Source organism: Anomaloglossus baeobatrachus, chromosome 5 (genome assembly GCF_048569485.1).
Source record: "Anomaloglossus baeobatrachus isolate aAnoBae1 chromosome 5, aAnoBae1.hap1, whole genome shotgun sequence".
Lineage (NCBI taxonomy): Eukaryota > Metazoa > Chordata > Amphibia > Anura > Aromobatidae > Anomaloglossus > Anomaloglossus baeobatrachus.
The window spans coordinates 447423631-447450386 of NC_134357.1; the positions used below are offsets into that span (position 1 = coordinate 447423631).

Consider the following 26756-nt stretch of genomic DNA (forward strand, 5'->3'; position numbering starts at 1 on the left):
GGGGAAGGCTGGGAGGAGGGAGGCTGGGAGGAGAGAGGCTGATGCTGGGGGAGGCTGGAAGGAGAGAGGCTGATGCTGGGGAAGGCTGGGAGGGGGAGGCTGGGAGGAGAGAGGCTGATGCTGGGGGAGGCTGAGAGAAGAGAGGCTGATGCTGGGGGAGGCTGAGGCTGGGAGGAGAGAGGCTGATGCTGGGGACAGAGAGGCTGATGCTGGGAGGAGAGAGGCTGATGCTGGGAGGAGAGAGGCTGATGCTGGGAGGAGAGAGGCTGATGCTGGGGGAGGCTGATGCTGGGGGAGGCTGGAAGGAGAGAGGCTGATGCTGGGGGAGGCTGATGCTGGGGGGGGCTGGAAGGAGAGAGGCTGATGCTGGGGGAGGCTGATGCTGAGGGAGGCTGGGAGGTGGAGGCTGATGCTGGGGAAGGCTGGGAAGAGGGAGGCTGGGAGGAGAGAGGCTGATCCTGGGGAAGGCTGGGAGGAGGGAGGCTGGGAGGAGAGAGGCTGATGCTGGGGGAGGCTGATGCTGGGGGAGGCTGGAAGGAGAGAGGCTGATGCTGGGGGAGGCTGGGAGGGGGAGGCTGGGAGGAGAGAGGCTGATGCTGGGGGAGGCTGGGAGGAGGGAGGCTGGGAGGGGGGAGGCTGAGAGAAGAGAGGCTGATGCTGGGGGAGGCTGAGGCTGGGAGGAGAGAGGCTGATGCTGGGGACAGAGAGGCTGATGCTGGGAGGAGAGAGGCTGATGCTGGGAGGAGAGTGGCTGATGCTGGGAGGAGAGAGGCTGATGCTGGGGGCAGAGAGGCTGATGCTGGTGCAGCATGGGGGATGGAGCACGATGGGGAGTGCGCAGCATGGGGGATGGAGCACGTTTGGGAGTGCGCAGCATGGCGGATGGAGCACGTTTGGGACTGCGCAGCATGGCGGATGGACCACGTTTGGGAGTGCACAGCATGGCGGATGGAGCACCTTTGGGAGTGCGCAGCATGGCGGATGGAGCACGTTTGGGAGTGCGCAGCATGGCGGATGGAGCACGTTTGGGAGTGCGCAGCATGGCGGATGGACCACGTTTGGGAGTGTGCAGCATGGCGGATGGAGCACGTTTGGGAGTGCGCAGCATGGCGGATGGAGTACGTTTGGGAGTGCGCAGCATGGCGGATGGAGCACGATGGGGGGTGCGCAGCATGGGGGATGGAGCACGATGGGAGGTGCACACCTCCCCCCAACACACACACAACACACCACACACACACTGGGAACCACAAACACCGCCCTACACAGACACCCACACACACAGACAACGCTGCACACACACAACACCCAACACACAAACACCGCGGCATACATAAATATACGCACATACCACGCAACACACACACATTGCACAAAACATACCTCCCCCCAAAACACACCACACCCACACAAACCGCGCAACACACACACAACGCTATAGACACACAGCGCTCCACAAACAACGCAACACACATACAACAACGCTCTCACCCCCCGCCACACCCAGACAACACCCAGAACATGTACAGCGCTTTACACAAACACTTGGTAACTACACACAACATCTATATATGTATATATAACAAAAATCATACATTAACTACACAATACGTAAATTCTAGAATACCCGATGCGTAGAATCGGGCCACCTTCTAGAACAGAATAAACTCCTATACTGAATATCTTATGAGTGTGTACACAGTGGAGTACGAATTTCAATTATACTACAAGAAAAATGTTTTATTGTACAAAATAACATACATAATAAAAAACATCTAAGATGAAAATTGTATTTAAAGAAATCCAAAACATCACCACATGGCCAAACACATGTGTTTGTGGTGTTTACAAACATTATAAATATATAGCCATAAAAAGTCAAACAACATGTATGAAAGATTACTACATAGTTACCGTATATTGCCAGGATATCACCCAAATGCATACAATGCTAATATAGAGATAAATATGGTAAATCTGAGATAGATTGACATATCTGTGCGCACTCAATGATGAATAAAGATCATGCTTTTTTTTTTTTATTCTTTATTTAACAAGGAATCATATAAATATAAGGTACAAAATTCTCGGATCTAATGATCCATTTGCACTCATAAAAGGCACCAAACAAGACAGGTATAACAAATGCATTGCATTCTCACAAAGGACGCTCAGACGTATGATCTGTCTTGATTTCCAAGAATATGAAAAATTCCACAATTTTTTTTTAATTACAAGATTCTATAGATCGAAGAGATGAAAAGACAAAACAGAAAGGCAGAAAGACAGAAGAAGTAGCTTGCGAGGACAGAATAGAGAAACAGAGTAGGCAGTGTTAGTTAAGTGATAGGAGCAGAGGGGGAAAAAGAAGAGGAAAAGGAAAAAGAAGGTCAGATATTGGGAAGAGGGGAGAGGGGAAGGGGAAGGGGAGGGGGGTTTGTCCCCAGTTCACCTCTCAACTTAAGCCGATATGTCTCGGTTTGTTGGAAATCCATCCACTCTTTCCAAGTTGCCCAGAATTTCATGTGTCATGTAGAGAGGAGGTGAGGTCCTCCATGTACATAAGGTCATTGACCTTGGAAATCCATTGTGATACAGTTGGTGGAAGAAGACTTTTCCACCTTTCTGGGATACATGCTCTGACTGCCATAATGAGAATTTTTTTCAATTAAATTTTGTACGTTTTTAGGGAAGTCTCGCCGTGATGTAGCGGGAGAAGGGCAGGACCCATCTCCTCGGTGTCTCTTGTGACTTGGCAGATGATATCAGAAACGTTTGTCCAAAAGGGCCGGATCGCCTCACATTCCCAGAACACATGGAAGAGTGTATCCTCCTCTCTACCGCATCTCCAGCAGGCAGGATCTGCCGAGGGGAATATAGCATGGATCCTAGAGGGCACCCTGTACCATCTGGACAATAATTTGTAGCTGGCCTCTTGGAACCTGGAGCTAATAGAGGAGCTGTGTGCAAGAGAAAAAATGCGGTCCCTTTGCCCCGGAGTAAGGCTGATGTCAAGATCCCTTTCCCATTGTAGTATATAGGGTGGAAGAGGTTGGTTAGTGGGGGAAGACAACATGGAGTATACTACAGAGAGCGAGTGACGTGCTGGACCTGTACCTTCGCATATGAGTTCGAACTGGGTCTTGGGGCGTCTGAAACGCTCCTTTGGTGGGAGTTTGCCAAAGAAATGCGCAAGCTGTAGGCATCTCCAATGTCCGAATGGAGCTGGATTTTGTCTAGCGCCTAGCATAGTTATTGCAGGCCATTCAATGTCGTCCCCAAAGTCCTCCACCCGGTCCACTCCTCCCTGTATCCAGAGTTGGAAAATGGGATCCGACCCTCCCGGTCCAAAGAGGGTAAATATCATGTTTAATAGCAGTGCAATAACTAATATACCCCTAATTGTGTCTATAATATTGCCACAATACTATATAAAAGTGGGTAGGGAATGTATCTGGTAATTAATACAGTAAGTAACCATAAAAAAGGAATATAAACAATGCACAGCATGGATAATAAAAATCTATCGTGGCTGACCAACAGGTCAGAACATTCCTGCAGAGTTCAAAGGCATGAAGTGAAAAACTAACATGTCATACGCAAATATAGTGACTTACCCATGTTAAGTAAATGGATGGCTGGATAGACAAATAATTACATAAAGTGCTGATGCCAGGCCAGGTGACCGCCCCAACAAACATTTCGCTTTGCTTTCTCAAGGGGAGTGGTTTTCATAAAATATTGCCAGGCATATATAGGGGAAGTGTGCTTGATAAAATGAATCACCTTCATCAGCTTTCTGGGCTCGCTCATTTTGATTGCGATCTGCTGAGTATGTTCCACCTGCATGTGCATGTCAGGAAATAAGAATTATTCTTACCGTTAATTCGGTTTCTAGGAACCTTCCACAACCGCATAGGAGGTTTTCTCTCCACGCCCTAATATGAACAGGAAGTACAAGAGAGGTTAAAAGGACCTTCCCACCTCCCATTAGCCAGTGTCTTACAAAGAACCCATAGCACATGAGAAGTATAAAAATAAAAAAATAAAAAAAAAACACGTTCCAGGAATATCGAGGAATAGGGATGGAATTAAGTGCTGTTGTAGAAGATTCCTAGAAACCGAATTAACGGTAAGAATATTTCTAATTTCTCTAGTCCCTTCCACGACAGCATAGGAGGAATACCAACAAATTGATACCTGGGGGGGGGGACTACAGCCTGCAGGACTTTCCTGCCAAAAGCCAAATCCCTGTTGGAATCCAGGGACAGACGATAATGCTTTGTGAAAGTATGTAGCGAAGACCATGTAGCTGCCTTGCAGATCTGCTCAGAAGAAGCCCCTGCCTGTTCAGCCCAGGAGACAACGGTAAATCTGGTAGAATGTGCAGTAAACCTAGTCAGTGGAGACAGATGTTGGTTGAGGTAGGCTTTTTTAATGGCTCGCACAATGCAGTTGGCTATAGTGCTTTTAGCCACCTTTTTCCCTTATTCCGACCGAAGGGTTGGATGAACAGGTTGTGATCAATACGCCAGGGCGCCGTCAGGTCTAGATAGTGTAACACCGTCCTGCGAATATTCAAAGAATGGAATACTTCCTTTCCTGGGTGGCACGGTGGCTCAGTGGTTAGCACTGCAGTCTTGCAGCGCTGGGGTCCTGGGTTCAAATCCCACCAAGGACACCATCTGCAAGGAGTTTGTGGGTTTCCTCCGGGTTCTCCGGTTTCCTCCTACACTCGAAAGACATACAGATAGGGACTCTAGATTGTGAGCCCCAATTGGGACAGTGTTGCCAATGTACAGTATGTAAAGCGCTGTGGAATCAATAGCGCTATATAAATGAATAACATTATTATTATTAATTATTATTATTCTTGGAGTTTGAGGATGCTAACAGATGGAAGGAAGAACTATGGATTGGGAGCGATGGAAATTCAAGACCACCTTGGGAAGGAAGGAAGGGTCCAGCCGAAAGACAATGCTGTCATCTCTGATGGTCAAGAATGGTTCCCGGATGGATAATACTTGAAGCTGCCTGCCTCTCCGAGCAGAAGTAATTGCGACAAGAAATGCAGCATTGTGAGAGAGAGCTCGGTTGCTACAGGATGACAGAGGTTCATAAGGAGAACGAGAAAGTCCAGTCAGGACCACATTGAGGTCCCAGGATGGTGTGAGGACCATCTGCTGTGGGCAAATCCTTCTAGCGGACACCATAAATTGGCGGATCCAGCTATGAGAGGCCAGATCCGTATTGAAAACTGCACTGAGAGCCGAAACCTGCACCTTCAGTGTACTGGGCTTGAGGCCTAAGTCCAATCGACTCTGGAGGAAGTCTAGTATTTGCGCTTATGTTAGGCAGTAGTGGGTCAGGAGGATGAGAGCCACACCAGGAGGAGTATCTTATCCAGATTTTTTTTGTAAATACGGTTAGTGACTGGTTCACGGTTCAGTTGTAGAGGAGCCAAGACTTTTACAGAAAGGCCCTGTACCCTTAGCTCCCGGGCCTCAGAAGCCAGGCAGCCAACTTTAGCTTCTGAGTATCCAGGTGGAATAGCGGACCCTGGGATAGCAAACTGGGGTCTGGACTCAGAAGGATTGGCTCATTGACTCAGAGAGTCATGATCAGGCTGTACCAACCCCTTTTTTTGCCACAGTGGAGCTACTAGGAAAGTTGGGACTCCATCTTCTCTGATCTTTCGCAGGGTTCTTGTCAGAAGAGGGATAGGCGGGAAGGCCTAGGCGAGATGATAGACCCAAGGGTGGCAGAAGGCATCCACCCCCATCGCATTGTCTCTTGGGTTCAGGGAAAAAAATGTTGCGACCTTTAGATTTCCGTCTGACACAAACAGGTCGATCTCCGAAGTACTCCACCTTGCCACCATAGAGCAGAACACTGCTTGGTCCAGGCTCCACTCTCCTAGGTAAACATCCTGACGACTTAGAAAGTCCGCTTGTAGATTCAGGACCCCTTTAGGTGTATCGGAGAGAGGGACAGAGGAACTTTTCTGCCCAGAGGAAAATCCGAGAGCACACAGACCTCAGGGCGTCAGACCTCGTACTGCCCTGGTGGTGAAGATGTGCCACAGTGGTGACATTGTCGGAAAAGACTAGAACGTGAGAGTTCTTGACGACATCCTGAGCTGCCAGGAGAGCTTCTTTGACCGCCCTTAGTTCCTGGTAGTTGGAGGACTGGGAGCTGACATAATGACACCAGATACTTTGAAATGGGGTGTTGGCAACCATGGCCCCCCCACCCCGACTAGAACGTGAGAGTCGTGTGGAGGAGGGTTGCAGCTGAGACTTCTTGAGATTGGGGATCCAGCCCAAGGATTGAAAGAATGCCCAAAGACCTCTCCACATGGCTCCTGAGGGTCTGAGCGGAGTGAGCAATGAGAAGTAAGTCCCCCAAATATGGCACCAGACAGATGCCTTGAACCCTCAGGAAGGCAACTACATCTGCCATGAGCTTTGAGAAAACCCCTGAGGCAGAGGAGATCCCGAAGGGAAGTACATTGAACTGAAAGAGAAGAACTTCCCCCTTCTGCAGAATCGCAAATTTGAGGTACTTCCTGGGCTGAGGGTGAATGGCACATGGAAGTGGCCGTCTTTCAAGTCAATTGTGGCCATCTGGTGGTACAGCCCTATCAATGGAATCGCCAATTTTACTGACTCCATCTTCAACCGCCCCTACCGAACCCGTTGGTTGAGATGTTTCAGATTGATAACCCGGATGTCTCCAGATGTCTTTCTGACCAGGAAGAGGCGGGTGTAGTGGCCTACCCCTTCCTTGTTACTTGAAAAGGTAATCAGTAGCCATAGATAAGCTGCACAGGGTCTAGTATTACAAAAATATAATGATGTATACGTGTGAGTGATGTAAATTGATATTGTGTACAAAAAGAACAAAAAAGATAAAAAAAAAATAATAAAAATGACAGACATGAGAAGTCTACCATGGAACATGGAGATATAATATATCATGGAGTAAGGTTGTCGTTAGAGCCATAATTAGGGTCAAGGAGACACCTCGTAACGATTTACTATACAAACAAAAACAAAAGAATATTGATCAATCCCAAGATGAAATTAGGCTGATCACAAACTATACGTAATAGCCATTAGAAACAACTAACACAAATTGGCAACAAGCAATGGAATATTTTTTTTACCGATGCCAATTCTGACAAATATTCTTCACGAAGACCTCGTACAATGGTTAGGAGATCTCAAAATATAAAGGACATTCTAGTCAAAAGGCACTATCAGCCGGCCAGGAATAAAACCCTACATACCATCTTACAGGGATTTTATCCATGCAATACCTGCAAAGCATGCAGGAATATAGTCAAAAGTAAAGAAGAATTTACCAACTCTAACCAATCTCGAACATACAAAATTTTGCATTACTTAACCTGTTCATCTAAAAGAGTGGTATAATATTCCACGTGCCCGTGCGAAAAAATATATGTCGGAATGACTACGAGGGAGGTCAAATTGAGAGTAAGAGCATATTAGAGATATCAAGAAGGCAATAACTGTGGAAAGTGATGAACAATTGAAAACGTTGGCTAAACATTTAAAAAAAATATATATCATCATTCGGATAGTAACAAATTGATGATTAAACCAATTTATCAAATAAGTCTTGGAAGTTGAGGCGGCGATGTATTTAAGGTATCACAATTAGAGAGTAAATGGAGCTACCGTTTGGACACACTATCTCCTAAAGAACTCAATGAGAACTTTGGATTCTCATCTTTTTTTATAATAGATTCTGTTTAAAAACATGTGGCCTCTCCCTTTTCATCTCCTCTCCTTCCCCCTTTTATTTGAACTATTCTGGATATATATTATTTTAGTTGGGGAGGGTAAGGGTTATTTTAACTGTGATTTTAATTTTTTCATTCTACTCCGCTTAGATTGGTGGTCGGGATACTGTAGAAATATCATGAGGTCTTTTGAAGATGGATATTATATGAAGATACGACAGAGAAAGAAAACACCTCATATGAGATGAACTTTGCCATTGATTGCAATGGTAATATGTGTGGTAATTGGTTGACATCACACTACTGTAGTGTTACATGATGGGAATTCATATTGTAATTAGATTGGATTAATTATATACTATGTCTGGTGTAATTTTATTATATTATGTGTATGTAATAATTTCTATGACTATATTTAATTTATGTTATCTGTCATATGTGCAGAATGAGCTCCAAAATATATATATATATATATATATATACACACATACTGTACATGTACTGTATATATGACTATAATTGTTCTGTACAAAATTACGTGTCTTTTTTCCCTTACTATAGATATGATACACAGTGCACTTTAATTACTATTACACTTGTATTAGTTTATTATTTTTAATTCTAAAAAGGTATTTTTTAATTATATTATTTTTTCTCTTTTTCTTTGTATAGTTATCACAGTAGTGTATTTATTACGTGTTAAGCTCCATTATACAATTTTCTGCACTATGCACTTATACCCCTATAGCACATTAATTATAATGAAATATGGTTGTTAAGTATAATGCATAAACATACTATGTATTGGACATGCCAGCAGACTCATACTATACTACTAAGATATACACAGATATTCAATTCATTAATCTATAGCCATTTTCTTAATTGTATTTTAAAGCAAAACCCATAGTCCATAAACAGCTTACAACACAGCAAAGGAACAGAACTATTGAAAGTTATCAGTCAGGACATGTGTTCAAAAGAATTTAAGGCATTAGATATACCATGGCACACTGAAGACCGTAATCAAGAAGTGGCTTAAATTCGGCCTAAGATCAACATTACTGGACATCCCACAAACATTTGTAAAAAGACAAGAAAATTGGTCCAGAAGGCTTTCAAGAGGCTTACAGCAATATTAAAAGAACTCCAGGAATTTCTGGCAAGTCCTGGTTGTGTAGTGCATGTGACAACAATCTCCGATATACTTCATATGTCTGCCTTGTGGGATAGTGTGGCAAGATGGAAAGATTTACTGACAAAGAAAAACATCCCAGCCTGACTGTTTTTCTAAAAGCATGTGGGAAAAACATGTTACTGTCTGATGAGACCACGGTTGAACTTTTTGGTCATGATGATCCCAAATGGTATGTGTGATGGAGTGCCAACACTGTGCACGAACAAAGCTCACCATACCCACAATGAGAAGGGTGGAGATAGCATTATGCATTGGGGCTTTTTTTTTTTTTTTTGGCAGCTGGAACTGGAGCTTTAAAAAAAAAAAAAAAAAAAAAAAGTCTTCTACTAGGCAAAGCTCCCACAAGCCAGTTTCCTACTCCACACTGATGAGGGGCAAATACCCCGAAACAGCTGTCTGTGGATGGATACCATGTTTGGCATAGGTGGTCTCCTTGACTGGAGACTGCCCTTCCCGTGGTTGTTCCTTACCGGTGAAAGACCTGGCTAGTTACCTGCCAGCGTTAAGAAACATGTGATTGTGTCTCCGCAGGCTTTCTTGTTTTGAATATTTCCCAGGGGGCATTGCTCTAGAATCACTGCGTTGAGAAACACGTGATGGTGTCTCCGCGGTGTTGGATGTTGATCTCCCTAAGGTCAACCATCCTTGCTTATGGAACTGGAGCTTTAGTCACGGTGGTCCTCATCTTGTAGTAATGTCCCCTTCTTGTAGTAATGTGCCCATCTTTGTCCCCATTTTGTTTTAATGTCCCTTTCTTATAACAATGTCCTCATCCTAGTCCTCATCTAGTTTTAATGTCCCATCCTCCGTCCTGGTCCAGTTTAAATTTCCCTTCCCTGGTCTTGTTTTATTATCCCCATCTGGTAGTAATGTCCCCTATGATGCGGTTCTTCACATACAGCTAAAAAAAATATTCTTCTCACCTGTCCTCTTTTTTGCACATGCAGCCCGCAGGCACTGTAGATCCCTTTTTTGACATCAGAGCTTTATTTCAGTTAAATGTACATCCTTGGACACATTCAATTGAAATGTATTGAAGGTGCCAAGCAGAGACAAGGTTTCTGCACAGATATACCAATGCCAACTGCTGGCTAATCAGAGGCCAGGAGCTGACGTTGGCGTAGGACGTCAGCTGCTGGCCTTTGATTGGCTGCCGACTGGCATTGCAGTGCTGAGAACTTGTCTCTGCTTGGCACTGACAATACATTTCAATTGAATGTGTGTCCAAGGATGTACGTATTTTTTCTTCTTTTTTTTTTAAAGTAAAACAATTTTCTAAAAAAAACAAACAAACATAGGAAATATACACCATCTTTAAACGGCTACATTTAAGAGTTGTTTTACAAGGAGTTATATCGTGGAAAAAGTATAAAAACAACATCATATTGTGAAAAGTACAAAGACATCATTATCAAGATATGGAACAGTTACATTAAGTCTGAAAACAAAACAAAAAAAAATAAAATGGAAGGTTGAGACAAGTCTACAGGTCAAAATAGCCTCAGAGAACAAAACCATGGAGATCAATTGTGAAAAAAGGTGTTCATTTGGTAGTGTCTGATTGGCCGTTATTTCCTCTTGCTTTCAGCCACATGCTTAAAAACGATGGAGGAGAGGTGGTGGCGGTGAGGGCAATTTATTCACAGTTCCTTGATTTAGGGGTTTGCTGTTGAAACCCTTTATACTGCTGCCCGGGTCTCATTCTTACCAGAGATGGGGTAGAGAAAACGGCTGCTCTTCTACGAGTAGAAGTTTAGTTGTATTCTGAGCATAAGATGTTCTAGTAGGTTTTACCTTACCCTCCTGTGGACAAGCTTCTCCATTAACATCTACAGAGACTAGGTCAGAGTAGAGAAGATTCTCCACATTTTGCCGAGCCAAAAGTGCAATTTCCTCCTCATATTTGTCTGTGAACTCCACAGGGTTGCTAGATAAATGGAGATCATAGCTGTTCCAAAGTATACATGCTCTTCAATCAGATCCATAATTGAATAATACAGAAAAAGACTCCATCTAGGACTTGTCACTCATCAATCGTTTGCACAAATCCAAGAAGGTGCCATCTTAACCCCTAAATGACAATACCAGTTATTTACTTTCCAGCTTACCTGTGTAGCTGGAAGCTAAATATACATGGTCCTCCTCAGCATTAGGCCATGCAGTGTACAAATTAAGAAAATGTATTAATATAGTACAGTCTTAAAAAAAAATAAATCACAGGCAACAGTTTTTTGCTCTAATCAGACCCCTCACCACTAGGGAAGGTTTTCTGTGACATGTATGTCAGAACAGAAGAACAAAATATACGATGAAAAGTGGAATTCTGGGGAAGGGGTGTCTCAGATAAAATAGCCACTGAAGAAAAGAAAAAAAAACAGTCTAAGGCTATGCGCCCACGCTGCGGAAAAAATTTGCGGAATTTGCCGCTATTTTTTTTGTGGAAATTCCGTGGATTTTTCAAAAACCCACAGTACAGCGAGTCCCCAGCCATTTCTATGGCATTTGGTGAGTGCTGTGCCTATGCTGAGTTTTTTTTCCACAGCAGAAATAATGCAGAATTCCCTTAAGAAAAATCAGCAGCATGTCAATTATTCCTGCAGATTTTTCCGCACGATCCCATACTTACCTGACTTGAAAGTAAACACTAGAGTCACTTCTTCCAGTGCAGAGGAGCGCAGTGGAGGCAGAAGCAGGAAGAAGGAGGTGGGAGGGGCCTGCACGAGCTCCGGTCATGTGATAACCGGAGGTAGTTCAGACCCGCCCACCTTCTCCTGCAGAGACACGGCCAGAAAGTGAAGTGCTGCGTGATGGAGGTAAGTATGAACTCCCTGATCACTCCAGCACTTGTTCTACATTGAGGATGCAGTGTCGAAGCCATGGTACTGTATCCTCAATGCAGAATGACCGCAGCATATCTGCAGGACATTCCGCAAATAAACCGCAGCATGTAAACAGACAAAATTGTGCTGTGGTTTTCTGGGAGCTCCTGTGGATATATCCGCAGGACACTTTCCCCGTGGGCACATAGCCTAAAGGTTTCACTGTAACAAGTCATGAGATTATATGTAAATCACCTCTAATTAGTAGTCTCCCGGCTCCTAGCCTACAGTTACAATTTTAGCAGAGGTGACTTGCACTCATTTACAGATTCCACATACTACTCTTGAGAATTGCTAACTGGGTGGTCAACTGTCTATAAATTTACAGACAGTCCGCAAAAAAAAAAAAGTTGTAAAAGTTTTTTTCTGTTGCCCATAGTGTCCTTCCTCCCCGGCCCACACGAACTTTTTTTTTTTTTAAATACATCAAAATTTTTATTCTAAGATCTATTAAACTGTAGTTTTTGGTGTAACCGTAAAGCCATTTCCAATATTCACGGTTTGTATAATTTTTTCGAATATCTTTAACACTACCACAAACTAACGATAGAGAAAATACATATCTACTTGTCAATCATCTTGCTGTGGAAGTAATCCGCGTATAGATCCAATTCACCTTAAGGAGTCTTATGGCTAGTAAAGTAAGAATGAAAAGGAATTTACAAGGAAAAGGCATAGAGATTTGTTGGTCCTTATTCTGGATAATGCATTTGATTTTATTTAAGGGGTGGTGCACTACAAGGCATAGTGGCCACATCGGTGTAAAGCTGTGACAGAAGGCATTTTCTAAATACCTTGTGTTGTCCATTCTGCCTGTGAGCGGCGCTTTCGCTCTCTGCTCATCCACAACACATGACCTGGGCTGCAGTGGCCTTTGATGTCCGGTGAGGTCACGTCCACGCACGACACAGCCCAGCATCGCTTGTGCTTACCTCGCTCTGTGGTGAAGGAGAGAATGCGCTAGATGCTGGGGTGTGACGTGCAATGAAACTTCGCCAACAGTGCAGTCACTCATGGAGACTGGGACCCTCCTCGGTGATGCCAGGTCAGCTTCCAACTCTAGAAGTTGACGTGACATCATCAAACATCAGAGGTCACTGCAGCCAGGGGATGAGCGGACAGCGATAGCGCTGGTCACAGGTAGAATGGACATCAGAAGGTATTTAGAAAAAGCTTTCTGTCACAGAGTTACATCGATATGGCCACTAGGCTTTGTAGTGGACCACCTCTAACTCTGGTAGTACTAAAATTGCATTTTGAATAGGGTCAAGGCTGCCAACTTCAGGACACAATGAAAGTTATTGTGACACTCAAGTTGCTGGAAATCCAAGCCTGCTGGATTCCTGAAGGCCACATTTACTTTCGTAGCATTTGCTACGAAACATGTAGAAAATTAATGAATGGGAAGCTTAAGACAAGCTGAGTTGAAGTGGATTATTTTCCGCTGTGGATTCCACATAACATAAAATATACCCTAAGGGACCAAATTAGTTTTTAGGTTCTGCAGGATCTACCACAAGAAACAGACACATTGAAGAGTTCCATATGGCAGCAGACCTCATACCGAGACTGATAACAGGACTTCCTTATACAATGCAGGTGAATTGACACTGGCAGACTCAAGAAATTAGTTTTTACAAGACAGTATAAGTTAGCCGTAAGATATACATACACACATCTATATAATAGGCCAAATACAGGAGAAACACCGGGCACTGCTGGAAATCCTCAGTCGTTTATGTACCTTTTTGGAATAGACTAAAGGGGGCTTTACACGCAGCGAGATCGCTAGCGATGTTGCTCGTGAAAGCCCCCCCGCGTAGTTTGTGCGTCACGGGCAAATCGCTGCCCGTGGTGCACAATATCGCTAGGACGCGTAACATGTACTTACTAGCGACGTCGCTGTGGGCGGCGAACAACCTGTTTAAGGGGGAGGTTCCTGCGCAGTCACAGCAACGTCACACAGCGGCCTGCCAATAAAAGCGGAGGGGCGGAGACCAGCCGCATTAACGAGACACCCACCTCGTTGCCGGAGGACGCAGGTACGTTGTTGCTAGTCGTTCCCGGGGTGTCACACGTAGCGACGTGTGCTGCCTCAAGAACGATGAACAACTTGCGTCCAAGCACCAGCAACGATTTTTTTTATAAATGGACGTGTCAACGATCAGGTGAGTATTTTTCGTTAACACTCGCTCATAGGTGCCACACGCAATGATGTTGCTAATGACGCCGGATGTGCGTCATGAATTCCGTGATCCCGACGACATATCGTTAGCGATATCGTTGTGTGTAAAGCTCCCTTAAGTCTGTACGGGTACACAATCCTTATAAGATAAGTCCATCTGTAGAATCCATCCGGAAGAAAGAAAGGCAGCAACCACCGTACTTCAGTGTTCAGAGTTTAATCTTAAACGCAGTTCAGATACATAAGGAGTGGGGGGAGATGCAGTGGGGTGCGGACGACGGCACGCCGTTTCGCACAAATGTGCTTCGGCAGGTCCTGTTATGTGAAATATGGAGACCACACCTCTTATTGGGAACGTGGATTCTCCATGTTAACAAGTGAATTAAAAACGTGTTGTTTTTGTTTAATAATACCAGCTACATAAATGGAATGAATGGGGAATACATATAATTTTACAAAAATCTTATGAAATATTACTGATAAAAAAAATGTATAAGATTTTTGTAAAATTATATGTAATCCCCATTCATTCCATTTATGTAGCTGGTATTAGTAAAAAAACAAACACGTTTTTAATTCCCTTGTTACCATGGAGAATCCACGTTCCCAATAAGAGGTGTGGTCTCCATGTTTCAGATCACAGGACCTGCCGAAGCACATTTGTGCGAAACGGCGTGCCGTCGTCCTCACCCCACTGCCCCTCCCCATCTCCCCCCCACTCCTGATGTATCTGAAATGCATTCAAGATTAAACTCTGAACACTGAAGTACGGTGGTTGCTGCCTTTCTTTCTTCGAGATGGATTCTACATCTATATATCATATACACATATATATATATATACATATACACATATACACATATATATAATATAGGTATATGTATTATATATATATATATATATATATATATATATATATATATATATATTCACATACATACAGTATATATATATGTATAATATATATATATATATATATATACACATACATACATACATACACACACAGTATATACATATATGTACGGTATATACTGTATATACACACATTTTTTTATCCGAAACAATATTAGATCCCATTAGAGAAAAATAAGGATCCCACTCTCAAAGCATAAACGTGTTCTATTTCCAGAGGGGTCTATAAACCCGTTTTTGTTTCCCTAAAATAAGCCCTTGTTCAATGACAATACCCAAATAAGAGCAAGAAAACAGGCCACACACGGATTCTACTAGTAAATATTTTATTGACATAGCTCTGCATCCACTGTTAAAGGGTGAGAAGAACAGAAAAACCCTGGATTCTCCCCTTTTGCAGTGCGATGAGTATGAAGAACATAAGGCCCGCAGCAGATAATTCTATAGGTTGTACCCCTCTGACTAAACTGTTGAATCCCAACTCCCACCCCCTCAGTGCTGCGGTGGGCCAAGAAGAAGCCCCCTAGTGAATAAATCAGGTGTTTGCAGGTGTTAACACAATTTGAATGCTTTGGTTATATGTATCACAGTGATAAATTGGAAACAAGACATGATTACACTTAATGATGCAGTCAACAAGTGAGCAGGATGTGAGCAGAGGTATAACAGTGCCATTTATTTGCTTCTCGCTGGAAACCATTTAATCTTCCTTAAGGTAAGAATATTTCAGATCAGTTAAATTACACTCACTGCCTTATGTTATAGGGACTGTATCTTGGTGCTGCAGTGCTACAATTCTTTAAAAGAGTGTTTTCTACAAACTACAAAGATGTGTCTGCTTTTTATGTAAAGGGAACCGGTCATGTAAAAACGCTATTAACCTGCAGATATAGGGTTAATCTGCAGGGTAATAACGTTTGAAACCTGCCCAGCGCCTGCACACTGAACCCTGCTGCCAAGAGGAAAAGAACTTTATGCCTCCCGGCAGCGTTCTGGTATCAGTAGTGGGGGCGGAACTGCTGTGTATGGATAGTGGCAGCTATAACTGCGCCCCTGCACTGACTGACAGCCTGCTCTAATGCTGTGTCGCCTGTCAGTCAGTCCGAGGGGTGTGGTTACAGCCGATGTTCTCCGTACATAGAGCAGTGCTGGCGCCTCCCCATGACTGAAACCGGAACACTACCCGGAGGAATAAAGTTCTTGTCCTCCCGGTAGCAGGGCTCAATGTGCAGGTGCCGGACAGGTTTAAAACGCTATTAACCCACAAATTAACCCCATATCTGCAGGTGAATAGCTTTTTACACGTGACAGGTGCCCATTAACGTGCACTATCTCCTATGCGTGTTAAAAACAGACATTTTACTTGTGTTTATAAATTAGAAAACCACACTCTTAGGTCTTCAGAAAGGCTGCCAGATCTACCGAACTGTAGCATGCCGATGTCTGTACTTTCTATGTGACTATAACTACTTACTATAATGATACACAACATATCTTACGTCTATCCTCTCGTGTGCTTTCCCTAAACAGTTTGATCGCTGATGTAAACCACTGGATTCCTATAAATCATGAAATCCTTAAGTTTTCCTCTCTGTGAACAGACCCTACCTCTGCTGTTTACAGTCGCCACTTAAATATGCCCTTTACTAGCAAAAAAAATACAATGAAGTGATACATTGAGCATGTACACTGCACAGGCAATCGTTATGACCCACAGAAAATGTTAGCATGGTATATAATTCTATGTAAGCACATTATTTTTTATATATATTTTTAATCTTTGCATTTCTCCACTCGGGCTGCCGAGGGCATTTGCAGCAGAGCAGTTTCAAGTATCAGAGAGGTGACAGACCTTTTGAAAGCAGTTGCAAGTATTCTGCATTCACTTATTTTCCTGCGAGGACACAAGACATTCTTAGAGTGTCCAGGAGTTAAGTGCAGAAAGCATTGTAAACTCGAACCCCAAAAAACATAGCAGGCAAATAATCACACCATAACGAAAACAAGTGTTAGGAATAGTAAGCTCCTGTACGCTGCCAACATGTCATTATATAACTACAAGACTGCCAGTGCTGATTGTTGACTTTCTATCTGTACCCTCTCTCTCCCATAGTGTTTCAGGTCTACAAACAAAAATATTCTCAAAACTATGCTAAAATTATATTACTAAAGGGGTATTCCCATCTCCAAGGTCCTATCCCAATAATTTTAGAAAATACCTCAAATTAGAGATGTAGTATAGCTCTCCTGATTAGCTATGTCACTTACCTCATGTGCAGGACATTGCAGCAGCTTAGGTATCCATGGTTACAGCCAACTAGCAACTAAATAACTCACTATTTGAGTAGTTGTAAACATAGATACCCAAGCTGTAATGCCCTGCACATGAGGTAAGTAGTTCACCTGATTAGCTATGTCACTTACATCATGTGCAGGACATTGCAGCAGCTTAGGTATCCATGGTTACAGCCAACTAGCAACTAAATAACTGTCACTACTTGAGTAGTTGTAAACCGATACCAAAGCTTCAATGCCCTGCACATGAGGTAGGTGACATAGCTAATCAGGAGAACTATACATTTCTAAATGAAGGCATTTACTAATATTATTACTTATTGGGATAGGATCTTGGAGATGTTAATATCCCTTTAACTATTGGAGGAGCCTGGTGACAAGCTTTGCATTAATCTGATCTATGAGACAGCGCTCTGGAGGCAAACCGTGATTTTATTCATGAGAGGCGTATGAAATTATAATAAATGTCTGAAAGCCAAGGAAGCCTAAAGTGGGTCAATGGAATTCAGGCCTTTAAGGTGGTGTTCAGATTTTGCAGCTGTGGTGCAGCAATTGCGTATTGAGGTTTTTTTTTTTCATAATCATGTAAAAAAAAACACATTAATTATAGTTTTATACAGTTTAAGAAAATCATGAACATGCCCTTAAAGGTGTGCATCATGTGAGGCAGTCTGTCGGCTCGAGATTTACCATTTTTGAAACTGGCATTGATGAGTAGATAATATTTCTAAATCTGTTGGCTCCCTAAGAAAAAAAAAATAAAAAAACAAACAAAAAAACAAAAACCAAAAACACAGCCACAAACCACCACCCCTTACAGATTGATTTAAAAGTTCAAGAAATTAAAATTTTAGGATTAATTACACCAAGAACTTCTAAATCAACTCCGATGACCTGGAAAATAAGAATATATAAACCAATAAACAAAAGCTAATCAAATGAAAGGGAAAGGGCTGCAATAAATCAGTCACCCCCTCTACGAGTCTAAGGTGTTGGTACTGCACAACTAATGGTAAAGTGGATAGAATATTGGAGTTTCGTTTTGTGCATGTTGAAAGGTATCGATACGCTCCTACATGGGGAAAGGGACATTATTTTATGATCTATACAATAAAAGGTCTAAACTGATAACAATACATTCAATCAATGCCATCTAAAGCTAAAGGTCTTCCTCTATGCAGGAAGAACACGTTGATGCGCTGTATTGCTTCAGGTGCAATTCAACAGAAAATCCAGTTGTAAAGGAAAAGGTGAGAGGGAAAGTTCAAATTTTCAGACAGGATCACATCATTTCAGGGGCCAAGGTTAGTGTTATTCTGTTTGCTGGCAGCCTTTAGGGCTTCGAGATGGTGAGGTTGCTACAGGACAAAATGAGTAAACAAAAATTGAAGGTGACATGACCAATACAATCTAGAATGGGGAAGAATCTTGTGGTTGATTATCTGGAGAGTGCAAGTTTTGACTGCCATTTTCTCCGTCTGTAGATCCCCTGGGCTGGAAACAAAGAAAAGACAATTAAATACATACAATTACATAACACCAAATACAATCTTCATAGAAATTAAGGAAGAAAGTTATGGATCACTGATCTGCAATGAACTGCACTTATGATGCTGTGTTTCATGCCCTCTGTTGGCACGTTGTCAGTCTTTTTAGTGGTCACTATTGTGAAGGCTAGTTCAGTATGGCTATGACACCGTCCCCCTACTGAAGGGAACGTGTTGTGGTGATGGGCGAGCGCTAAAATACTCGCTACTCGATTCTAGCTGGTCAGATTGCTTGGGCGAGCGAGATACGAGTAATGAGCATTATGGAAAGTCAATGATTGGCCTGTTCGGGTCTCTGCGCACATGCAGTCAGCAATGAACATAATTTCTGGAGGGAGGGGTGTGTGTGTGTATATCTATGTATGTATGTATGTATGTATGTATGTATGTATGTATGTATGTATGTATGTATGTATTATATATATATATATATATATATATATATACATACATATATATATGTGTGTGTGTGTGTGTGTGTGTGTATGTATGTGTGTGTATATGTGTGTGTATGTGTGTGTGTATATGAGATATATATATATATATATATATATATATACATATATATATATACATATATATATATATATGTGTATATGTGTATATATGTGTGTGTGTATATATGTATGTGTGTATATATGTATGTGTGCGTGTGCATAACGTCCAAGAATGTTGTTTTATCCCCCAGGAGAGCCATTCAGAGACTGCCAATGCATCTCTTTGGAGTGCCAGCACATCATGCAGTGAAACAAGCCTGTACGTTGTGGTCGTTATTTCACGGATGAAGTTTTAACCCATGAACCGTGAGTACCTGAGCTCCCCAATGCGCAATCAAGTCACAAGCAGTGCCGAGCACACTCTTATTACAGATTGTTATTTAGTCAAATAAATGTATTATTGGATATACATCCATTTTGAAAGTTTATGGAATTTAAAGTCATGTGTCACCCAGGCATTTTAGTATCACATTTGATACAACCTGGCTATACCTACCAATCATATTAACCGGTATATTGTGCCGAGACACTTCTCTTACCTTTAAATTCACCACACGTTCTTCAAAGGATTTAAAGGTGGCCGAGTTTCTATAAAAGATATAAAAAAAATTAAAGGTCAGCGTAGGAAATAATATTACCCATGGAGAAGAGTATTGTGTGTTATATACAATTTACAAAAAAATATATACATACTTGTACCAATGCAGGTTACTATCTATTCACATCAAGAGCATTGGCTGATGGAGCATGTGAAATGGCATACGATGCCCACTGTTTCAAGCATCTTTTTGGAATAGTGCTGCATGCTACGCTATTCATGCAGATTTAATAAGAACTCAAAATATGCCAACCCAATGGATGCCAAAATATGATTCTTGGCATTGAATGGATGAATGGCACTTTAATATCTGACATACACAGAACGTTTCTGGACACACAGGCTACCGGGGATTTAAAAAAAAAAAAAAAAAACAAAAAAAAACCCCAAAAACCTAATTAAGTTTTTTTGCACACCCTCAGCATGCGTGTACACAGACAATAAAATTATGATGTGGCTTATTGAAGCTAGTCAGATGCTTTTCTACACATTACAAGTGCATTTTATTGGTATAGGCGACAATTATGTTTATATATGTCCCAATATACAGATTGATAAAAACATACACAGCATTTTCCTTAATGTGTGCAAAGCATAGGCTTTAAGAAATGCCAACTCAAATTACCCTGAAACATTCAGAACATGCAATTACAGCCTGAACCCTGTGGTTATACATTACCTCATTGCCGGCATGCTTATGGAGTGGCGGATTGAATAACTGCTACTCGGAAGGCATGTGGGAGCAGAAATCAGAATTAGCGAAGAAAAGAGACCAGAAGTATAGCACACGTGGACAGCAACCAAGCAGTCAGTAAGCGCCAGTGTTTGCCTGCAACATGCCAAATCATCCCATCCCACCAGGGCAACATCTGCAAGGAGTTTGTATGTTCTCCCCGTGTTTGTGTGGGTTTCCTCTAAGTTCTCTGGTTTCCTTCCACCCTCCAAAGACAGAATTTAGATTGTGAGCCCCAATGGGGACAGTGATGATCACGTCTGTAAAGCGCTGTGGAATTAATAGCGCTATATAAGTGAGTGCACTCTGAGGTCCCCATTTGTCTAGGTACCCAAATTCATTTGCTTTTATGGCAGTAAATGCAAACCTTATACGTAATGGTAATAGAAAGTATCAGCAAGTAATAGGAAGAGGTTTGGGGGGCAGAGGAGTGCTATATAAAACAGCTAAACTATCATGGAGATATAAGGCGAAGTAGTGATCACGGGGGTTGGGAAGTTGTTTTCTCCACTTTCCAATCACTCTACCCATTGAAAAACACTATAGTCAGCCCCTCCCGATCAGAAATGGCTGATACCAGAGGAAAATTATTTGCATTCAAATTCATAGAGTATCTTTTAGGCTGCTTTCACACCAGTTTTTTTGCAGTGCATCACAATCAGTCTCAAAAACCTATGGAACGGATGCGGCGAAAAAAACGGATCCGTTGCATAAGTTTTTCCATGCGGCCCGTCCGTTTTTTGATGGATGCGGCTTGATACTAAGCATGCGCAGTTCAAAAAACCGCATCCGGCAGCTGGATGCGGTTTTTGCCGCAGGACGCCACATCCAGCGTCCATAGGCTTGCACTGTAAATCGCGCCGCATCCGTTTTTTTCGCCGCACAAACAAACGTGTCAGGCAACGTTCCATCCGGCCGCCGCATGGGCTAAATATGCCGCATCCAGCAAAAAACGGACGCAACGCAAGGCCATGCGGCACAATACGGCGCTAATGCAAGTCTATGCGGAAAAAAAAAAAAAAAAAAAAAAAAAAAATCGGTTGCGTTTTTTCTGCAAAGCGCCGTATTGTGCCGCTCAGCAAAAAACGGATGTGTGAAAACAGCCTTAGTGCGCCCCTCATTCCATAGAATATTCTTTGTGAAGTAGGGTGGATTGGACGGGCCTGGCTGCTTGTTGCATACATCAGAATCCAACATAAAACAACACAAATCGCCTCCAGCAAAGTACCAGCAAAAGGGACAGTGACAGACAGACAGTATACAGCCACTATTCTACACATACAGGCCACATAATGAGAGAATCACAGCACAGTGACAGAATAGTGCATGACATGTACAAGGATTACTGTAGAACGGAAACAAACTAGAATTGCTGATGCTATATCTTAGAATCACAAGTATGAGAATTTGTGGAAGTGTCATCACATGACTGGATATTGTGACTGGATATTGTGGATATATTATGGCTCCGGATAGTACACCGCATAATACTAATTTTATTTGCAGGAAAGGGTCAATGTCCTTAATGCATCTGAATAATTGCTCGATTGTTCTGGTAAATGTTAACACGCTGACATAATACAGGTAGAACTGCTTTGAAACATCATAAGTCTATTTACTTTTATCATGGACGGATGCTTAAATAAGGAGGACATTTCACTTGCAATAACAGAGTAGTGTATTATGTTATTCATGCAACTCATTTCCCTTAAAAAAAAATCTTAAATAAATTGGCTGCAAGAGGTAACATAATTTGGGTGTGTGGATTAATAGGCTTTGAATACACAATGATTGTACACCCTACATACTGTATGTGTAATGGAGAACACAGAACAGAGGCCGGGTCCTCTTACCTAAAAGACTGAGAGAAAGGGAGAGCCCTGGTAGAGAATGGAGGTGCAGACAAAAATCAGAACAACGAAGTATCCCCAAATTAGAGACAAGAAGGCATCCTATATACACACACGGCTAAAGCGAACCATCTCTGAACAGTCAAAACCATTGAGTGCGCCCAACATTATGCTACTGCAGGCCAAGGAGGTGCCAGGAATTGGATCAAAGGTTTGACAATTGATGCTGGTTTTTATTGCTCCATCATCAATTGCTTTAAAATTGTCTTGTCTAAGCAGAGTCATGTTTCTACAGGTTTACAGACTGCAAACTAATCTATCCAGTAGTCTCCTCTCCAAGGCCGGCATACAGAGTAGATAAAAGTAGGATGAACCTGTCAATTTAAAGGGGAACTTACCAGGCGATTCATTCCGCCCAAATGGCGGGCAGCATGAATCACATACACATTAGATGGTTCTCAGTTCCAGTTTATATCACAGCCTAAATTTAGGATAGCAGCACTGTATATTACTCTGTGAAATGCTCTGAAGTTTCAAAGAAAATATACTTTAAAGATCCAGTCATTGATCAAAGCCGAAGAAGATACTAGTCCAACATGGTCATTGGCCTGCTCTTCTCAGCGCTTCTGCAGATGATTGACATGTCTCTCCCTTGGGTGTGCATTAAAGAGACCTGTCAATCACATGGAGTAGAGCTGGAAAGAGTTGGCCGATGGCAGAGTTGGACTAGTTTAGTCTAGCCGGATGATCAAAGTTTATTTTCTGTGAAACACTGGGAGACTTCCAGTGAATGATAAAATAAAACATGGCTACAATCCTGATATTCCCACTGCCCAGGTATTGAGCAGTATGAATCACCTGACAGAGTTCCTTTACAGAATGACTGTTCAAACCAAGCACAGGCGCTCGGTGCATCATGGCGGGGCCAAACATGTAAAGCGTAACTGTCGTTTTAACTTTTATTTCATAAATCAATAGTACACATGAAAATAAAAAAAACTTTGCAATATCCACTACTCACTAAAAGTTAGGGATATTTGATTTTCAAGGCAAAACTAATGTTAAACGTTGAAAGTTCACACTAGTGTGATATTTAATCATGACAGTAGGTCCATTTGAGATCACCCACCAGCCATTTCTCAATGAAGCAACCTCAATGAAGAGGACATGGTCGCCCACAAATGAAATTAAGCATGTGTTGTTCATGTAAAGGCACAATGAATGAATTAATGATGTTATTTAAGTAGTAGTGGATTGTCACTGTACCAATAACCAAGTGTAGGGCAGTTCTGTACTGACTAGATACACCTGACCACACTAACACCTCCACCACAAGCTCGTCTGGTGAAAACAGTGGCTGATTCATTGCACCCTCCTTGACATCTCCAACATTGTTGGCAGCCATCATTTCTGCACAGTGTGAATTTACTTTCATCAGTGAACAGCAGTGAGGCCCACTGGTTCCTCGTTCAGCAAGACGATAACATCTGTGCCAGGTGGGGTGGTCAGGTACACTTGCAAGTCTTCTAGTTTTGAATGGGCTGATGTGACACTTTTGTGCCTCTAACCTCCCTTACATGTGCCTAGAGATATGTGGCATGGATCATCCAGTTCCCAAGCGCATTGTTCACAATGAAGCGTTAATCATTGTGAGAGATGAGGCCAATTGTATTCCACTTCTACGTCTTTGTGTCTCAATCTTTCCAGTCTCTGTTACAACCTGCTGATGACACTGACACTATAAAGTCAGTGGCCACTTCCGTCTGAGAACATTCTGCTTGAAGCCTCGCAATGGAGAGGTACTGCTGATCAACTGTTAGGTGTCATCTTGGTCTCGATATCAAAATGTGAACAGCATAATGAGGAGGACTGTTTACTACCAATTCTAATTGAACCCTGAAATGTATTGGGTGATTCAAGGATCAAACACCTATTGTGAATGTCGCCATTAAGCTTCTTGTTAGGCCGGTTTCACACATCCGGCTTTTCGCCAGTTTGCCGGATCCGGCGCTCTCCCGTACAGACAATACAGTACAGTGACAGCGCTGTAACTTCCGGGTCACATGCGCCGGTCACATGACAGCACGTGACCGGCGCTTGTTGCGCTGTCACTGTACTGTAGTCACTGTATGGGAGAGCGCTGGATCCGGCAAATCGGCAAAAAGCTGGATGTGTGAAACCGGCCTTAGAGATCAGCAAGATGGGCAAAAAGTAACTGAGACATTGAACAGTTGGACATGAGAATTCAGAAGATTAGAGAAGGTCACATTAAGTTCAATTGAAAAGGTTAAAGGGCATGTTAGGATCATCCTGAAATTTCACCCGAAAGCTAAATATCCCGAACTGTTTGTAATTTTGTATCTTATGAGACAAATAAGATTCTTTCTTTGCCAGAATTAATCAGTCATTATTAAACTTCTCAAAACTTTGTAGGTAAAATCTGTATTCGGTGAAGACTTTCCCATTACGGAGAAAGCAGTGTTAGGGCAGGTTCACACATCCGGCTTTTCGCCAGGTTGGCGGATCCGGCGCACTCCAGTACAGTGTGATACAATACAATGGCAGCGCAGCAACTTCCAGGTCACATGCTCCGGTCACATGACAGCATGTGACCAGAGCTTGTCGCGCTGCTATTGTATTGTACTGTATACATTGTATTGGAGTGTGCTGGATCCGCCAACCTGGCGAAAAGCCTGATGTGTGAAATTAGTCTTATGAGATTCCATAATGACGGGAGGAAGGGAGGAGCTAGAGGCAGAGGGAGGAGCAAGAGGCAGAGCTCCACCCCTCCCTGTAATGGCAAAGTCTACACTGAATACAGATTTTACCTCAGAATTGAGAATTTTGAAACTTATTGGTCATTTCTGGCAGAGAAAGAAGCAAATTTGTCTCATAAGATAAATTACAAAGTTGCTTATTTTCATGTGTACTGTTGATTTAGGAAAGAAAAACGAAAACGAGGGTCACACTTTAAATGCGCCCTCCCACTTGCTTGTTTTCCCCTCCATCCTCACCTTTTCTTTGACAGCTCTAGCTTCATAGACCCAGAGAGGGGTGGAAGGCGCACTTAAGGGTTAGACCACGCCATGATGAACTGAGTGAACGGACATACCGACTATCTGTGCCTCATAACAGATGTTGAGGAGACCAAGGTTAGTTCATTGGAATTGGCAAACACCTGACAAGGATTGAGTTTGTATCAGCTTTCTTCTCTCTCCCTATTGAAAATAAATGAGCACGCGACCGAGTGCTTCTGTGTATGGGGGAATCAGGAGAGAGGGCAGGCATCTGATTGCTATCTCGCTATGGTCAGGATAGTAGGACGCAGATGGAAGGCAGTGACAAGCTTACCTACAGAGCATGTTTTTAGTCTATAACCTTGGAGACACACAGGTCTGCATGGGACCAATGACGTAAATAAGATCAATACTACGGTCTGGTTTAGCGCTTCATTTAAATGTAATGGAGCTTCCCAAAATGGTTGTAAAAATGCTCATGTTTTTATAGAACCTATACACTTTACTCTCATATTAATCAATGCCCTCAATCTAATTTTTATAGGCTGCTTCCAGTTTTCCTCCAAACTGTGCCCTTTGGGTAGACGACTAGATCAGATACCATTTCATTTTCACAAAATCCTTTTATTTTATGCACTTGCAAACCGCAGGCTTTTTTTTTATTTCACAGTGAAAGTACATCTAGGAAGGTAAGTAGCTGATTCAGAGGAGTAGGAGCACCTCAAGGCACACAAACGCTTACCCTCCGATCATCTCCAGGGGCATAAAAGCTGCTCTAGCCATAACCAGGCTGGAGTGTGTCGGCAGGGAGACAGACAGTAATTAGATTAGGCAAAAGTGAAAAATAAGTTGTGATTTTTCTTTTTTAATCACAGCACAGTTATGTTTCAACATATTGCAGTATATTTATAGAGCAACCCAGGCTAATAAGGGACAAAGCAACCTTTTGTCAAACTGATTGAACACATCTCCATAACGTAGATTGAAAAAAAGGGCACTGTTGTGCCCCACTCTAGCATGGTTTTATTTCACCACTGAAGTGGGTCTTTAAATGTAAGTTCCCTGTCCCTTGTCTTAGGCCTCTGCCACACATACGTGCCCCCGGTACGTGTTTGCCAGTTTTTTCACGTACCGGAGGCACGTACACACGTGGACATGTGATTTCATAATGGTTTGGACACACGTAAGTATTTAGGAACGGAACGCGTGTCCGTTCCGTACTTATGTGTGTTCGTGTATTCCTCACGCCATGTCCACATTTTCTCCGGCAGCAC

The 26756-nt window shown here is 42.6% G+C and overlaps 1 protein-coding gene across 7 annotated transcripts in view; it reads right to left on the reverse strand.

Moving 5' to 3' along the window:
- Positions 1 to 15254: 15254 nt before the first annotated feature.
- The window catches only part of TPD52L2 (TPD52 like 2), a 52356-nt gene continuing 40854 nt past the window's right edge, over positions 15255 to 26756 (reverse strand). For 5 of the 7 annotated variants that reach the window (XM_075350480.1, XM_075350481.1, XM_075350478.1 and 2 more), the window contains 4 exons: positions 22469 to 22495; positions 20562 to 20603; positions 19824 to 19872; positions 15255 to 18734 (listed from right to left, as the gene is read on the reverse strand). In XM_075350480.1, coding sequence (XP_075206595.1) covers positions 18651 to 18734; positions 19824 to 19872; positions 20562 to 20603; positions 22469 to 22495 — 202 coding nt within the window. In that variant the 3' untranslated portion in view covers positions 15255 to 18650. The remainder of the gene's footprint in view (positions 18735 to 19823; positions 19873 to 20561; positions 20604 to 22468; positions 22496 to 26756) is intronic. The other 2 variants (XM_075350479.1, XM_075350484.1) reach the window with 2 other exon arrangements.